Source organism: Carassius gibelio, chromosome B13 (assembly GCF_023724105.1).
Source record: "Carassius gibelio isolate Cgi1373 ecotype wild population from Czech Republic chromosome B13, carGib1.2-hapl.c, whole genome shotgun sequence".
NCBI lineage: Eukaryota > Metazoa > Chordata > Actinopteri > Cypriniformes > Cyprinidae > Carassius > Carassius gibelio.
The window spans coordinates 15,534,617-15,552,026 of NC_068408.1; the positions used below are offsets into that span (position 1 = coordinate 15,534,617).

General features: G+C 37.6%; 3 protein-coding genes across 4 annotated transcripts; all 3 read left to right on the forward strand.

Moving 5' to 3' along the window:
* The first annotated feature begins 4,328 nt into the window (after positions 1 to 4,328).
* On the forward strand, positions 4,329 to 7,614 carry LOC127969842 (neurofilament light polypeptide-like). Its single transcript, XM_052571968.1, has 3 exons — positions 4,329 to 5,463; positions 6,092 to 6,216; positions 6,382 to 7,614. The coding sequence occupies exons 1-3, from the start codon at positions 4,486 to 4,488 to the stop codon at positions 6,440 to 6,442; spliced, it is 1,164 nt and encodes a 387-aa protein (XP_052427928.1). The 5' UTR covers positions 4,329 to 4,485; the 3' UTR covers positions 6,443 to 7,614.
* A 2,567-nt stretch (positions 7,615 to 10,181) lies between these two features.
* mrps26 (mitochondrial ribosomal protein S26) lies at positions 10,182 to 12,030 on the forward strand. The gene is made up of 4 exons (XM_052571929.1): positions 10,182 to 10,608; positions 10,773 to 10,919; positions 11,467 to 11,590; positions 11,796 to 12,030. The coding sequence occupies exons 1-4, from the start codon at positions 10,388 to 10,390 to the stop codon at positions 11,928 to 11,930; spliced, it is 627 nt and encodes a 208-aa protein (XP_052427889.1). The 5' UTR covers positions 10,182 to 10,387; the 3' UTR covers positions 11,931 to 12,030.
* Positions 12,031 to 13,209: 1,179 nt separating this feature from the next.
* LOC127970236 (serine protease HTRA2, mitochondrial) lies at positions 13,210 to 16,954 on the forward strand. 2 transcript variants are annotated; one of them, XM_052572625.1, is made up of 9 exons: positions 13,210 to 13,302; positions 13,401 to 13,908; positions 14,217 to 14,421; positions 15,277 to 15,471; positions 15,572 to 15,604; positions 15,808 to 15,916; positions 16,003 to 16,072; positions 16,175 to 16,270; positions 16,362 to 16,954. In XM_052572625.1, the coding sequence occupies exons 2-9, from the start codon at positions 13,460 to 13,462 to the stop codon at positions 16,525 to 16,527; spliced, it is 1,323 nt and encodes a 440-aa protein (XP_052428585.1). In that variant the 5' UTR covers positions 13,210 to 13,302; positions 13,401 to 13,459; the 3' UTR covers positions 16,528 to 16,954. The 2 variants fall into 2 exon arrangements, with proteins under 2 accessions (XP_052428585.1, XP_052428584.1); XM_052572624.1 differs by having other exon boundaries at positions 13,238 to 13,908.
* The last annotated feature ends 456 nt before the right edge of the window (positions 16,955 to 17,410 follow it).

A 17,410-nucleotide genomic window follows, 5' to 3' on the forward strand; every position in this document is an offset into this window, starting at 1 on the left:
AGAAATAAAAGCAGTAATTATTTTTTTTAGCTGGAAAATCTGAAAAATGCAGCAATTCATCTGTGATGACATAGTAAGCAGGGTCTTATATTTATATTTACTTATATTTTTCATATTGTGGCACTAACACCACCAAACACAACTGAAGTCAAAATTGATGACCTCACATTAAACCATCAAAATACGAAAAAAAAAAACACTGACCAGTTGCCAACTGCTTTCAATTGAAAGTAGCTAAAACTTGTCACTTGATGCTAGATGACCTCATAAAGGCGAGTTTACTGATCTATATTTACATTTTTGTAGATCAGTAAACTCGCCTTTATGTCATAAGAGAGTCTCGGAATGTAGATAAGCTTTTTTTCTCTAAAGGGGGGAGTAAGTCAGTAAATCTGGTGACAAAATCACAAATTTAGCACAATGACTACAAATACAAGTTAACAATATTTCATTTTTCCTCATTTTTGCATCTGTTCGTTTCTTTGCATGACAGAATGGCCAAAAATTATGACTGCACAATTTGGCGTGTTTCATTGCATTATTATAACAAATAAATCAATGGACTCTAAGTAAGCTTAAAGATCGGACATCACTTTTGGCAACTACAACATGGCAGTTTATTGACTTTCCAACTGACCGCCAAAACCATACTGCAAAAACAAGCCACAAAAAAAAAAAAAAAAAAATTACATTTTAATACAAAATATTTCAGTGTCTTAAATGATTTTATTGTAGTTACCTCATATTGAGTGTCACCTCAGTCAGCCCTTAAGAATCAGTCTTAAACTTTACTAATTTTAACATTTTAACATTCTTCTATTTTTAGAAAAGTCCTACTTTTTACCTATAATTTTTTGACAGTTTAAGTCGAAGTTTAAGACAATTCCTAAGAGCTTTTCTGAGAGGTTTTAACTGAAAGGACTTTGGTTTTATTCATACGGGCCAAGATTGCGAACACATTAGCCACATTTATATTTACTCAAAATCTGTTTAGCATTTACTAAATGAGCACTGTGCTACATCCAAACTGATTCCAAACTCTATTTTTATGTAAAACCATTTTCTATTCTTAGCGGTTTAATTTCACTTTAAATCAATTTTAAGTTTTTGTTGTGTTTTTTTTTTTTATTATTTTAATTCCTTTTGTTTAGCCTTTTCTTTAGGCTGCGGATGGGTTCGGTTTTGTTACGCACTTCATTCCTAAGTATGATTTTACTTGTTTATTTGATTTTGATAAATGATTAAAATTAAGATACAAATTATACCAAAAAAAAAAAAAATTGTTAAAAAAAAAGGAATTTTCTACAAACAAAAGAGTATGAAGTGGTGAAAAATTGTGTCTGACCCACTCCATTTCTCCTGGCATACTGCTGTCCAATTCATTACCATACCCTTTATGACCTTTACAATTTTTTTTTTCATAATTGACAGATGAAGCAAACAAAATACACAAATAATATTTAATCATAAATATAAACCAAAAATACATTTTCTTAAATGGCTAAAACACCTTTAATGTAAAGCACTTTTCCTAATATATGTGAAATGTGTTACATAAACTTTCCCTGTGATAAAAGAAATATAAAAAAAAAATTACAATCAAAACGTCATTTAACGTACAATATATTACAATGGCTAGTAACAGACAAGTTAGAATGAGAGTCAAACAGGCAAAAGTCAGATAAACGTGGAACAGCAAATCAGAAATACCAAGACACAGATACAATCAGACTCCAATACACTCTAAACACAATATTTCACCAATCTCTGTGATACGAAACTCTACAAGAAACACATGAGACAAATAAATTAATACAAAGGTAATGAGGTAACAAACAAATGCGAAATGACAAGAACGAATTTGGCAAATGGTACAAAGATGGCCAAGTTTGAGAGTTTGGGCCGGTCCTTGTATCTGGGTGAGGTGAGAAAGTGGACCTATAGCTGCCTCCAATGAAAAAGAACATGCCCATCTGTAACACATATGCACTCACACAGTTACAATATACTGTATACACAAGGGCAGTATTATGCAAAAATATTTATGACAAGAATGAACACTTAAACAGTTTATATGTCATCTTCCCTGTAGGCAATGAGGGATCTTAATCAAATCAGAAAGAAGACCAGGACAAAAAGAGATTTACAATAATGAAAAAAATACTCCACAAACATCTTTTTGAGGAAGTTGATTTGGAGACATTAAAGCTTTTTAGTTTGTTTACAGATTTTTTCATTCTATGTGTATTAAACTGTTTAAACTTTTTATAAAAACATTTTAACATTTTGTATTTCTCTCTATCTTTTTCCAGATTTAGTTTGGGCAAACATTATGGTTTTTACACTCACCGGGCACAGTGCATTTATTTTATATTACCTCAACAAGATTCTGGAGAACACTAATGGTAAGCTGGTATCAAATATCAGCAAACTAAGTCGCCCTGTTTTTTCTCAATGAAGAAAAATTGGCATGCTATAATAACATTTACATTTTTTCAGCCTTCACTTACTTTTAGATTATTTATGGTTTTGATTGTATAGTACGGGTTACCAGGCATACTAACCTGAGTTTTTAAACGTGTCATTGATCACAGAGCGTTCTGGATGGATGTTCGTCACAGTTCTTCTCCATGTCTTTACTGCAACTGTTTCGGAGCGATTTTCCAAAAGAGTTCCTGGTAACAAAATACATCGAAAATTAGTAAACAAATAAATAAACAGTTTGGTGCCAAAATAACTTAACATTTTATTAATATAGGCGTAACAGGTCTAAATATCAATGTATATGCTTAAAAACCTATTTATATATTTAATTGTTTATTTGTCAAAAATCTACGTTTGTTTATATATATATATATATATATATATATATATATATATACACACACACACATTTGTTTTGCAGATGCTGTGTACAATACTTTGTTCATGTTTGGGGTAGCAGGTCTGCCAGTGATCAACTCTGTTTCTCTTGCAACAGAATTAATACTGCAAGTGTGTAGGTGTCAATGCCTAAACAATTTGGAGAGGGCATTATTTAATTTATTATTTTTATTAATTTATTTTGTACTAATTTCTTCTCTTCTATCCTTATGTTTATAAGACAAGGGGGAGAGAACAGTGAATGATCTGCGTGTATTAGTCCTGCCGTTTGAAAGCATTATGGCTGGTGTGTGGCTGATTTTACAGATCCTTGAATACTGTGAGTTTCTGTGGTACATTATGCTCTTCATGTTTGAGAGTCCTTATTGATATTAACTGTCATGTCTTCATACATGAATAACAGGGATAAGGGAATGGAGAGAGTAAGTTTACATCTTTTCCCAATTTTTAACTACACATTTTGAAGTCAACAGTATATGATAACCCAGTAATTATATTGTCTTATAGATAATCCATTTACTATTTAACAACTGATTTATGTTTTGGTTAATGGCTTAAATGTTTTAACTAATTATCTTTCAGTGTACTGAAGGAGCTGTATGCGCTAAGGGACTTTGTGGCAAAGTTCATATCAAAGGTAACTTTATTTAAGAGGCTGAGTAAGTGTCTGAACTGCGTTTAATTCCTACATTTTATTGCATCGCTACAATGCTGTATAATGATTTTTAACCAATATTTGGTTAGAATACACTAGTGAAAAAATCCTCAATGGAAAACGAATTGTTCCAAACCTTTATCCTATAAATCCTAAAATAACCATGTGTGTTTAAAATTACAGCAAGGCAATATTGATGAATCAGATAATTTGTCAGAGATTTGTCTTTCTGAGATCCAAAGATGTCAGCCAGAGGCAACGCCATTCCTGGGAGAGAGAGAACCTAGGGGGTTTAAAATGTCTTAAACAACTTACCATATGATGAGTTAATATTACCCTACCTATGCTTACTTTATTTAGTTGATTTCAATTGAAAATTCAAGAATTATTGTACAATCAAATGTGATTTATTGTTCGATAAAATGCTTCAATGCTTTTCATACCTTGGCTAATGAATTAACGGCTTAATTTGTCTGTTCCTCATTCAATAAACAATACTATAACAACAACTTGATTGTTGTTTATAATAATATTCTGACTGTGTGCTTTTTTTTAAATGTTTCACATGTAGTTTCACATCCAATTCAAAAACATTTAAAATAAATGTCTGGAAACATGCAAAATGTCTCTATATTAAAGATGTATCAGTCTGCTCTACCTCCTGATTTGCTTCTCCGGCTACAAAACAATCAGCAGCATCATGACACTGCTGAGCTGTTGATTGGCTGAGGATCTGTGTGTGTGTGGAGAGAGGGGGTGTATGTGTGTCCTCTATAAAGCACACTGCTCTGCAGCATTTCTGAACTGGTGCAGTGCCGGTACATCTCCACTAATGGTGTGCAGAACAAGGGGGACTTAAAGAGAGAAATTTCTCCAATCAACAAAACATCAACATCATTTGAAAACCAAACAAAAAGCAAAAAAAAAAAAAAAAAAAATCCTGCATCATGAGCTTTGACCCATTCATTACCTCTATCTCACGGCGATGGGAAGATTCCCCCTCCCGCAGAACCACTTACCGGCTCTCCCGGGGGCCCCTGTCCTCCTCCAGGTGGCCGACACGTTTGGAGCCGCTGCAGCGATGGGAGCAGAGCGACCTGAGTCAGACGAGCATCGTGAACGCTGAGCTGCTGGGGCTGCGGGCCCAAGAGCGAGAGCAGATGGTGGGTCTGAACAACCGCTTTGCATCCTACATTGAGAAGGTGCGACACCTTGAGCAACAAAACCGGGTGCTGCTCCTTCAGCTGGAGGGCCTGCGGCGCAGGCAGAGTCAGCCGCCCCGTGTGCAGAAGCTCTACCTTCAGGAGGTACGGGGCCTCAGGGAGCAGCTGCACCAAGAGGCCCAGAATAAAGCATGCATGGAGGTGCAGAGGGAGAAATTGCGGGAGGCGTATGCACAGCTGCACGAGCGCTGGGAGGAAGAAGCGCGGCGGCGTAGGCAGGCAGAGGCAGAGGTGCAGAGGTTGCGGGAGGAGGCAGGTCAGATCGCTCTGTGCAGCTGTGATGCCGAGGCCAGTGTGGTCTCCCTGGCGCAGGAGTTGGCCTTCTTAAAGCAAGTGTTTGCAGAGGAGCAGGAGGGGTTGAGGGTCCAGCTACAGGTTGCCAGCCTCAGCGTGGAGCTGGACACAAGTAGACCGGACCTGTCGGCCGCTCTAAGAGAGATCCGAGCACAGTATGAGAGCCTGGCTGGACGCAACATGCAGACCGCTGAAGCCTGGTTCCGGGGGAAGGTGGCGAGTGTAGTGGAGCTGACAGATAAACAGGAGGAGGCTGTGCGCTTGGTACGTGAGGAGACAGCTGAGTATCGACGACTGCTGCAGTCCCGTTCAACTGAGGTTGAGGCACTGAGGAACGTCATAAATTCTCTGAATGCACAACTAGGGGAGCTAGAGGAGACACAGAACACAGAGGTCAACAAGTACCAGGTATAGTTCACCAGCAGTAATCAATCCAAGTGTAATTGCAATACAACCACACAAATGTCTTTGTGGAGAAAGTGAGGGCATTTATGCTATTGAATGCGGAAACATTCTGTTTATAAAAGAGAAGATTAATGAAATGGAAAATAACCTGAACAATGTCAATTGGCAAAATACACTAATATAAAATGTCCAAAAATCTTACCTTTTTGGGTACAACAGCCTGTCACTGGGGCAGTAGTCTTAAGCAAACAAAGTCTTTGCATTTCATTATTTGTTGAGGACAGACTTGACACAAAGACTGTAAATTTGCTTTTACTATGACAAGTCAGTGTGCTGACCTTTACTGTTCTAGAGTCTCAGCATTGATGGAAAAATATTTCTGCTGTACTTTTGGCATTGTAAGGTCTAAGTTATACCAAAGGTGCAGAAATGTTACTGATGCTGACTCATTCCATCAGTGTGGAGTCATGACTGACTCTAGAGGGAAAGGTAGTGCTGACTAAAAATCTTTAAGATTGATGAAATTCTGCTCTACTACTCTGTATCTCCGGCACAGAGCACATCTCTGTGTAGAAACACTGAAGCATATCAGCATTCATTTATGTTTTTAATTTTTTTTAACCACTTTTAGGAGAAGATAAGTGACCTAGAGAGGGACATTGCGGATGCGAAAGAGGAAATGTCACGCTATTTGCGGGAGTATCAAGATCTGCTTAACGTGAAAATGGCTTTGGATGTTGAGATTGCAGCTTACAGGTAATATACTTGACCGAATGACATTTGCAGTTTCTTTAACCAATTTGACTGAAAACCATTCTTGTGCAGTCAAAAAGAATGAAGAATTATTTTGATGTTAGATCACAAATGAGTATTGATTTGATGTGGTTTGTTTAGAACTTAAATGTATTTTTGTCTTTACAGGAAACTCCTGGAGGGAGAAGAAATTCGATTTACGTATTCCACATTACCAGCCCTAGCTTAAATCCCTAAAGCTCAAAACCCTAGGAACTCAAATTCAACATATTCATATTTTGAATAGCTACGGTTGAGTCAGACCCACATTTACATCCTGAATTACTAACAAAAACATCACCTTCCCAAACACTGAGATGCACATAAATCACCCCCCCCCCCCCCAAAAAAAACCCTACTAACCAGCATTTCAGACCCTCGTTGCCAAATCCATAACCTTTACATTTACTTCTGATCCTAGTTCTTCAGCTAATTTCACCCTAATTCCAACATCTTACCATGAAATTTAACTGCAGCATATCATTGCTTTAAAGTCAGACGAGCCCTTGTGTCACACAAGAGGTACACATAATGAGATCCCCCTTCTTCTTTACACTTGAAAATGGACAAGTGACCGCCTTGGAGACGCCGCTAAGGGCAGCACTCACTCAGCCAGGGCTCAGTGTCATGTTGGCGGATTCTAATGGAGGACCTTGGATGGTTTAACTTAAAGAATACTATATTGTTCTGTAAATAATAGTTTTCACTAAATTGTCATTTTTTGTTTCATTCCCAGCACCCATTGAAAATCAGATTAGCCAGTGATCCCTTATATGCAAACTTTTAACCAATTGTTTGTTGAGGTGAATCATTGCTCAGTCTCAACTCACTTCGGGTGCTAGAAATGGACTAAAGCCAATTTGTTAATTAGACAATGGACCAAGAATCAGTCAACAGGACACTGTCTACCGTCCCTGGCTCTTTAGATTACAGGTAGTTAGTGTAACAGTTAAGTTTTAGCTATGTTAGTTAAGTTAGAATGTGTTCATTTTAGTAATTGTTTTAGTAATATTTAATTTGCTATATGTCTGTGTTGGGCTTCTCATATGTTTGTTTGGTTGAGAATATTAGATTTTTTTGCTTTAGCATTTACAGTGTTTAACCTGATAAAAGCATGACTGAAAATCAGGAGTAGAAATAAAAGCTCTAGAACTGGAGTTTTAAGTCTTATGGTTAAAATACAACTATCATGCTTTATCTGCTTCTATTGTGTCATCTAAGTTGCAATGTATGTCAATTATCAGTAATTTGGAAATGAACAAGAAACCGAGTCTGTTTTATCATGACAGTCTCTGAACTGAATGGTGCTGTATGTTTGCACCTAAATTACATGCTGAATAAAGCAACAGTACCTCTTCTGGAGCACGTCTCTGTTGTGTGTTTGTGTGTAAGGCATGCAGTGAGGTCCAGATATCCAAAACTTGCCCATTAAAACCACTTTGGAACATTTTCACATTAAGATGGAAAAAATGGATTAGCAGGTTTATGCTAAATGATTCAAACCTGATTCTATTAGTAAAAAATGCCACATTTCTGAACAATTTGAGTTGTTTCTTTTAAGTGGACAAACCCCTCATGAATCAGTCAGACACATTAATGATTCAGTCTGAGTTACTCACTGAACTTACCTTCTGTCATGTCAAAGTCAGAAAAAAGAAATAAGATAATGAATAAATAAACAATAATATAACTACAAATTGTTGTCCCTGTGAAGCCCATTTCAGCCATACACACATAAAAACTTTATTCTCTTTAAAAAAAAAAAAAAAAAGAAAAAAAAGAGTAAATTGTGACATACAAGTCATAATTATGAGTTTTTATTTATTTATGTATTTCCATGTGTTAGTTGTTGGTTAGTTGTTACTTTGACTCTTTATGTCATAATTAACCATGTTTTAATATGATCAGAGGTGGGTAGTAACGAGTTACATTTACTTCGTTACATTTACTTGAGTAATTTTTCATGGTAACTAATACTTTTCGGAGTATATTTAAAGATGGGTACTTTATACTCTTACTTGAGTAAATTTTTGGGGGAAAATCTGTACTTTTACTTCGTTACTGTGGGCGACGCCCCTCTCGTTACTTTATCTTCATGCAATAAATGTTATAAATGCTTCAGTTTATTCCAAACGCGCCGTCTACTTTTCTCTGGGCAATGAGCGATGCCCATTCGCGAATGATTCATTCTTTTGAGTCAATTCTGTTCAAAGGCTTGATGAAACCAATTGGCAAGCGAGTGAATTGGTTCGTGAATCAGTTTGAATGAGTCGTTCAACTCCCTGCCGCAAGCGCTGAGCATCTGAAGCGGTTCACTCAGAGTTGTAACGTTTAAGATCATCAGCAGCGTTGAAAACGGGGCTATGGAACTTCACTGAATTGAAAGCAAATCTGCAAAAGCCATTATTTGCTTGCGATGGAGATCCTTATTAGATGAACGCGTGTGCTGTCTACTGTTTAACAGGTAATAACTTGGGCTACATTCGATTACAGTACATGATACCACTGTGATATTAGTTTGTTGTACGTGTGTGGCTTATAACATAGGGGATTCAAGTTGAATGCATCTTCCAAAAGACAAAAAATAGCCGATTAAGATTTTATTAATTTTAATACAATCACACCGGTGTATGTTCAGCGAGTCATATCATCAGCCGCTAAATTCAGATCTGTGATCGCTTGCTGGCGCTGAGCCAGAGACAGACGCGTTTTTACAGCGCTGCACATTAACCAATCACACACGGTTTTGTTGAGCTTTTGAATGCAATGGCCAATCAGAGGTGTTCCGATGAGTCATCGCTGAAATGCCGGTGCTTCCTTCACTCGCTCACTGACTGAATACCTCTTCCTGGCTAATTCTCTCGTCAGAAACAACAAAGTGCAGATGTGTGTACGAATCTATAATTAAGATATTGATTTCACAGTGTTAACAGTTTCAGTGATTTTAATGGGAGTTTCTGAGAGTGATTGAACTCTAGACTGTCAGTGAAAATGATCTTTAATAATGTAAATGTTATTTGCTCTCTTTCTGAACAATGAAAGATTAGTAGCAATATTTATATCACATTAACTTTCAATGTTAAATTCACATTTAATATAAAGTCAGTTGTATTAAAAATATGTTATGGCATGACATCTCTGTTACTTAAGGAAACAACAGACAGGGTTTTATAATAAATTACATAAATTGGAGTAAAGGCTGATGAAATATATACATTTATACACACACACACACACACACACACACATAACATACATTTTATCTATGTATCTAAATAAAAATAGGCTCCGTATATATGACCCAAAGTAACTAGTAACTAACTACTTGAGTAGATTTTTTATCCGATACTCTTTTACTCTTACTCAAGTAACTATTCAAGACTAGTACTTTTACTTTTACTTGAGTAAATATTTCTAGAATTACTTTTACTTTTACTTGAGTAAAGTTTTTGGGTACTCTACCCACCTCTGAATATGATGTAACCCAAGTGGTCGACTTTTAATGTCATAATTGTTGCTTTTTATGTCATAATGATCATCATTTTTAATAAATATTACTTTTATGTCATAATTATAATTTACCACAACATTTTTTTTCTTATGTGGCAGAAATGTGTTTCCACAGAGACAACAATTATGTATACTGGCTGTTCATATGGTTGGCTTTTTATGTAAATATTCTGCATTTTTGTCAGCGGTGTTTATGACTGCTTACCTTATTAATAGGTTAGGCCTTGTAGCCCGCTTTTTAGATAATTTCCCCCAAATATTTATTCCGAAACAGGACAGAACGGTTAATGGATCCGTTAAGGAGCCGAAATGGTTCAAATAAATCATTATCAACAACAGAATAGTTTATTTCCTAACGGTTCGCAGTTCTACTTCCTTCCAGCACGCAGCAGTAGAGAGCGCGTTGCGTTCAGCTCAGTCTTGACTGTGGATCGAGTAAAAGAAACATCTTCCCTGGTTAAAGTTCAAGAACATGGCGGCCTAGGTGAAGATGCTCAATGTTATGTAGCCATGCTGGAATCTGTTACTATATAATACCTTACTATATCCCTTAATTCATTTGGTGTTTGACTGTGTGTTCTGCATAGACGCTTAAGGTTAATCATAATTAGATTGAATCTTTAACATGTTGCGGGCTTTATCGAGGTGTCACACTCCTGTAGTCCGTCTGCTCTCTCCTCGTACTGCTGTTTTGATCGAAACTGTCAGGGGAAGGAAATCTCGCACAGACCCCAAAGCGAAGTCAAAATTGGGACTGGTCAAGACCCCCCCTCCCGTGGATCCAGGAGAAATGGTTGTATTGAAGGAGCGTTACACTGAATACAGTCTGATCTTGAGAGCCCTGCGGTAAGACTGCATGACATTAAACCGTCTCCTGACAGATCATTAACTTCTCTTATGTCTAGTCACCAGTGAATAGATCTGGTTTTCTGAGTACCAAGCTCGCATTATTTATAATCACAGTTGAGACCCAAACCGTTTGATACTGATCTGAACATTTATGCATGTAGACTTGAATTCAAGGAGCAGATGTTGAGGAAGAAATATGAAGAAGAGGTTGGTTCCGTGGCAGAGGAAAGAGCCAAAAGGGAAGCAGAAGAGCACCGGTCACTGATGGCCTTGAATGATGCTGAAAACCTAAGAATGTTTCAAATAAGGTGAGTCTTTAGAGCAGAGCTATTCAATTCTTGTCCTGGAGGGCCAATGCGGTGCAGAGTTTGGCTCCAACCCTAGTCAAACGCAAGTGAGCATGCTAATCAATGGTTGTGGGATCATTAGAAAATCACAGGCAGGTGACTTTGATCAGGTTTGGAGCCAAACTCCACACTGCATTAGCCCCAAAACCCTGCTTTAGAGTGAGATACACGAGGGGCATCTTGTGAGAAAGTTCTAGCTGCATCAATATTCATAAAACAGTAGACAATAAGTTCTTGGATGCCCTACAATATCTGGTGAGGATGCATTTGTATATCTCATGAGGCTGCAAAAGATTTGTGTATGGCAGTTAAAGGGATAGTTCACCTATACATGAAAGACTGCAGTGAGTTTACTCCCTCCTTTAGGGGGTCTGATGACATTCCCTAATTGGCTTTTTTTTGTTTTAGGGGGTATAACTTGTAGTGATGTGACTTTATTTGTGAGGGATGCAGTCAGATATTCTTGTGTTGCTGTTTGAAATTAATGTGTATGAATCTGGTCTTCAAGAGAGCAACGCATGCAAAAGGAGGCTGAGGCTGCTGAGCTGAAGAAGAGAGAAGCAGCCATCTTACACCAGCAAGAGCTGGAGAACTACATTAAAGAGAAAGAAAGACAAATTCTTCTGTTACAGGTGAGAGCTTTTACAGAAACATTTCTTAAGTTTAAACAATGTATGAGTAGTGCTGTCTTTTTTGTGTTGCAGTATTTTTATTTGATTAATTTACAAACTGAAGAAGGATGACATGTTTTTATTCATGTTATAATTTTATCAGATAGGGTTTGGGGGGGGTTTATGATCTAACCAGTCTCTCACCCTGCATTCATCTGTATTTCAGGAAGAGGCAAAGGACTTCATCACACCGGACAATCTAGATCAGCGGATTGAAGAGGCTCTTGACAACCCGAAAAACTACAACTTTGCCATTGATAAAGAAGGACGTGTTGTCAAACGGACTGCATTTCAGCGATAGGGATTTCAAAAAACAAAATACATACAATGTACATAAAATATATTCTGTCAGTGTCTTCATTTACTGTCTGGACATAAAAAGAAAAGTTTCTCAAAATGGATCCATATGAGTGCTTTTTGAGAGAGTCATTGGAAGTAATGAGTAATATCTCTGTGTGTGCGTGTGCGTGTGTGTGTGTGTGTGTGTGTACACTATGTGAGGAACTCAAAATGTTTCAAAGGACAGCCTTCTTAAGATGGTTCTTCACTAGTCAGAATAGTTAATACAATAAATGCAGCAACTCATGTCATGACATCTAAAAATGCTAAAAAATGTCTAGTTTGTACTGAATAATTCTACTTAGCTTAAATGTAGAATAATGGAACTGCCAAATAAATTTAGCCATAACACTTAAACATTATATATGCTAGCAAGAGAGTGTTTATGAGGTTAAATATTCACAATCCTTGCGTCACGTCACAATAGCAACAGTTACTATACATTCAGATCGAATAATGCACTTTTTTTATAGGTTGTAAAAATGAATAGTGAATTACAAATGATTGAACAATAGATCCATTAATAATATTTTAGCTTTAACATTCTTGCCTCATCTTAAATTACCTGGGGAATAGATGCTCAATTCAGATCGGAATATCATGCTACTCTAAAAATATAATGATATAGCATACTACTCTTTATATAACGATATAAAGTGGTATGTTAGAATGCGGTTCCAAATTCAGCGCCAAATTAATCAAAGATATTTAATGATTAAATTATATTTGTTACAATATCACTTAATCATATCTATATGATATGTCTGATTAGTAAGGTTTTTATTACAAAATTACGAATAGCGTGGCTTCTCAGATGGAGTCTCCCACAGGGTTGCCAGGTGTGTGTATCAAAACCTACAGTCCTAATGACCCTATCAAAATATATAAATACAGCATATGCCTCTCTCATACCTAAAATATGTATTTTACAGGCACTAGCATTTGTAATACACAATTTCAACTTTAAAATCACTAGTAGTAATCATAAATAATAGTTTCACATAATAAAGAATGATAAATAATAATAATAAATTGCATAAAAGAAATAGCATTATGTCTAGGGTAACGAAAAAAACTCATGGCAGAGTTGGTAGAATGTAAAATATTTCTAAATACCAATTTAAGTCGATAATCTCTGTGCAAACCTCCACGGGAAGAATCAAACTACAGTAACTCAATTCAAGGGATAACCGCGAACCTGGCAACCCTGAGCTCCAGCTCTCCTCAGACATGTCATACATGCGCAGACCAGAAGAGGTGGATCACTACTACTTCCGGTACATTCACTGACCCCACAGAAGAGCCGAAGAAGGGACAGACGCGCCTCGACGAGCGTATGTGAAGAACATTTTAGCAACATATTTATATTTAAAGAAGATTGAAGGTACATTTTCATAGAAACTTTTGCTAATATATAACGCTTTTGACACAGTGATGTCCTGCGTCAATCGGGTTTGAATGGTTTCTGCGATACATCTGATCTGATGCAACATGGCAACATCACATGTTAATAGATGTCTCATAAGGACAATCACGAGATGTCTCCGGGACAGCGGTCGGCAACCAAACCTGATGACAGTAAGGCCTCTAGGACACTTGTCTAACTCCTCTTCAGGTAAAGCGGATCATGAAGCAGGATCTGTAGCGTTAGTTTCTCCCCGAAGTTCAGCAGGCGACGGTCGCAGCGCTCGTCTGGCAGCAGCCGCCGCGTTTGGACTGGGACTCGGAGCAGCAGTGTTGTATTCATTAAAAGACGAGGACAATAAAGATGCCCTACAGAGGACAGTCGCGGTCAGGAATTTGCTCATTGACAGTTTACTACCGACGGTCCAGTGTGCCTCTCCGTTTAAACCGGACAGCCCGCGGTACAAGTATAATTTCATCGCGGATGTGGTTGAGAAGTCCACACCAGCTGTAGTCTACATCGAGATCGTTGGGCGGTGGGTCTGTCAAAAATACAACGAAATCGTGTTCTAGTCCTGCTGAAAACAACTCAAGCTAGCTTAAAACGAGTCTCTGAGCTGGTTTAAATGAGTCTCACATTCTGGCCAAGCTGCTTACTAACCCTTCTTATAAACTGGCCACCCTGACTAGACTTGGAGGCCAGCAAACAAGTTTAGGCTTGTTTAAGTTGTTTTCCTCAACAGGGACTTTTTCATTCTTTGTGGACTGTTTGTATCTGTCTTATAGGTGTTTAGTTTCTGTTCTGCTGGGTATTGTGACAAATACTATGTGATGTGTTTTTCAGACACCCTTTTTCTGGGCGTGAGGTGCCCATCTCGAATGGCTCTGGCTTCATCATAAGTAGCGATGGCCTGATCGTGACCAATGCCCATGTGGTCGCCAACAAGCGTGGCGTTCGTGTTAAACTGACCAATGGAGACACTTACAACGCCACAGTCCAGGATGTTGACCAGGCTGCAGACATCGCTACCATCAAAATCAATGCCAAGGTACAACTGCTGCTTTGAAAGAAAGAAATATTCAGCAGGGATGCATTACATTTTAACAGCAGTGACAGTAAAGACACAGTGCAACAAAATATTTCTGTCTCAAATAAATGTTGTTCTTTTGAACTTTCTATTCATCATATGTAATCATGTCATGGTTTACACAAAAATATTAAGCAGCAAAAACTGTTTTCAACATGCATAATAATTTTTTTTTTTTTTACTGAGCAACAAATCAGTATATTAAATTATTTCTGAAGGATCATGTGAGACTGAAGACTGGAGTAGAATGGCTGCTTAAAATTCAGCTTTGCCTTCACAGGAATAAATAACATTTTATTAAAATAGAGAACAATTATTTTAAATTCTAATATTTCACAACATTTTATGTACTGCATTTGTTTTATTTGTACTGTATTGCGCACATAAGAGGCCCCAAACTTTTTAGTTGTTAACTTAAACATCTTGTTAAAAAAAAAACATCTCTTCCATCTTTAGCTGACCCTCTAACTCTAGCGCTCTCTATTCCAATTCTTTTCTTAAAAAAAAAAAAAACATAAAAATTGCCCCTTTTAGATATAACTCCTAGCTTTCTCTAATCTTTTTCTATTCTGCCTGTTTTCTTTTTATTTATTATATAATATAAATTATAAAACCTTGCTACATGCACTAAATTAAGCTAACTTGTCATAGCACTTATGTATCATTTCTCTTTTGTCGATTTTGATTGCTTCCGTTGTCCACCTTGGATAAAAGTGTCTGCTAAATGTAAATGGTAATGTGTGTGTACATAAAACATTTGTATGAGTACATATTATATTTCTTATTCTGTTCTCTTCTCTCCTCATCTCATCCCAGCATCCCCTCCCAACGTTACGTCTCGGCCAGTCGTCTGATGTCCGTCAGGGTGAGTTCGTGGTTGCCATGGGGAGCCCTTTCTCTCTCAAAAACACAATCACGTCTGGAATCGTCAGTTCTGCCCAGAGAGGAAGTAAAGAACTGGGCCTGTCCAACTCCAACATTGACTACATCCAGACTGATGCTACCATAGACGTAAGAGCGCAGGAAACGACATTGGAGAATCTGGGTGTAACTGCTTGTTTATTTCCTTTATTAAATAATTCATACATTGCATCACATTTCTATTTTACAGTTTGGAAATTCAGGAGGTCCCCTTATAAACCTGGTGAGCCGCTGACTGACATTTACACAACGTACCGCTAGAACATACCTTAGAAACAAGGAAGTTGAGGTTTCATTTATAGGTCATTTGACTAGTAACAGAAGAACATATTTGCCTACCTGATCAGTCTGTCTCAGAAGCTACTGATTGGTTACGCGATGTAATGCATGTGATATGAACTAACATGTGATGTTTGTAACTTTCAGGATGGTGAGGTCATCGGCATTAATACCATGAAAGTGACTGCAGGGATTTCCTTCGCCATTCCTTCAGACAGAGTCCGCATCTTCCTTGAGCGGGCGGCAGACAAACAAAGTAAGAATGACCCTTGACCTTTTCATTCTTATTCGTGACATCATTTATATTGGGGTCCCTGATTGATGTGTATCGGCTGTTTTCAGAGTCCTGGTTTGGAGAATCAGGATCAAAACGGCGTTACATTGGAGTGATGATGCTGACTTTGACCCCTAGGTGCTTATCTGTGTTTTGATACCAGACTCTAAATGTGTGTGAGATGGCCGCTGTGTATTTTTGATTTTGTTTGACTTTAAAATGGTGTTTTTGCCCTCTCAGTATAATCGAAGAGCTGAAGATGCGTGACATATCCTTCCCTGATGTTTCTCATGGAGTTCTCATCCACCGTGTTATTATAGGATCTCCAGCCAGTAGGTAAAGCAGCACTGCTCTCACCCCACACTGCTGCGGTCTGTTGATAGAGGCCTCCTATTGTTGATGTCATTTCCTGTCTTCTGTTTCACAGAGCTGGAATGAAACCAGGGGATGTTATTGTTGAGATAAACGGGTCAAAGGTGAACTCGTCAGAGGAGATCTATAACGCTGTGAGGACAAGCGACAGCTTAAATGTGGTGGTCCGGCGGGGGGCCGACCTTCTCATGCTGCACATGACCCCTGAACGCACCGAGTGACGTCCCATGAAGTTTACACAGATAAATAAGCAAAAGATGATTTGAATAATTATTATAGTTGGAGATGTTTTAAGGAGGTAATAAGGCAGAACAGTATAGTAGCAAAGCCTGGACGCTTGTGTAGTCCAAATGTTATAATTGTGCAGTTTGTGCACTTTTTTTGGAAGTGTGTGGATGTTTCTGAGCATTAGTCTGGATAAACATCAGTGTGTCCTCTCAAACTACACTGTATCAGTATTGTTTTTGAAGGAACACTTCTAAATATTTGTGTGAAACACGGTTTATCATGAGATGAATGAACATTTGGCTGCCATAATAAAAGTGGGTGCTCTTATTCCAGCATTGCAGACTTTTTTGTATTCAATATATGATGTTTAATACATTTTACAAACCTCTGTGACTTCACAATAAAACATTGCAATATCAATGTTTTTTGGTCATTAATATATATTCACAGTGCTTTCAGAAAATGTGACCAAGTACACTTCACTCAGTTTCAAAATTAATATCATTGTTATGCCTTCCACAAACAAGACTGATTTTTCAGAAGTCGTGTGGTTGCTGTTCTTTGCACGTTAAACAACTGCCTGTCGTAAGACGTGTCATTTCCAGTCGGAAAACATTTCACACTGCAGCCTGCAGGACTTTTAAGTCTAAAGAAATAATTCACCCAAATACGAAAACGTTGCCATCATTTACTCGACCTTAAGTTGTTCCAAACCTGTAAGAGTTTTTTTCTTTTGTTGAACACAAAAGAAGATATTTTGTAGAATACCTGTAGCCTTTGGCTTCCATAATATTGTTTTCCATACTATGGAAGTCGATGGCTACCAGCAACAATCACACGTTACACTCATTTAGCCCTGATTTTCCACTCGCCAAC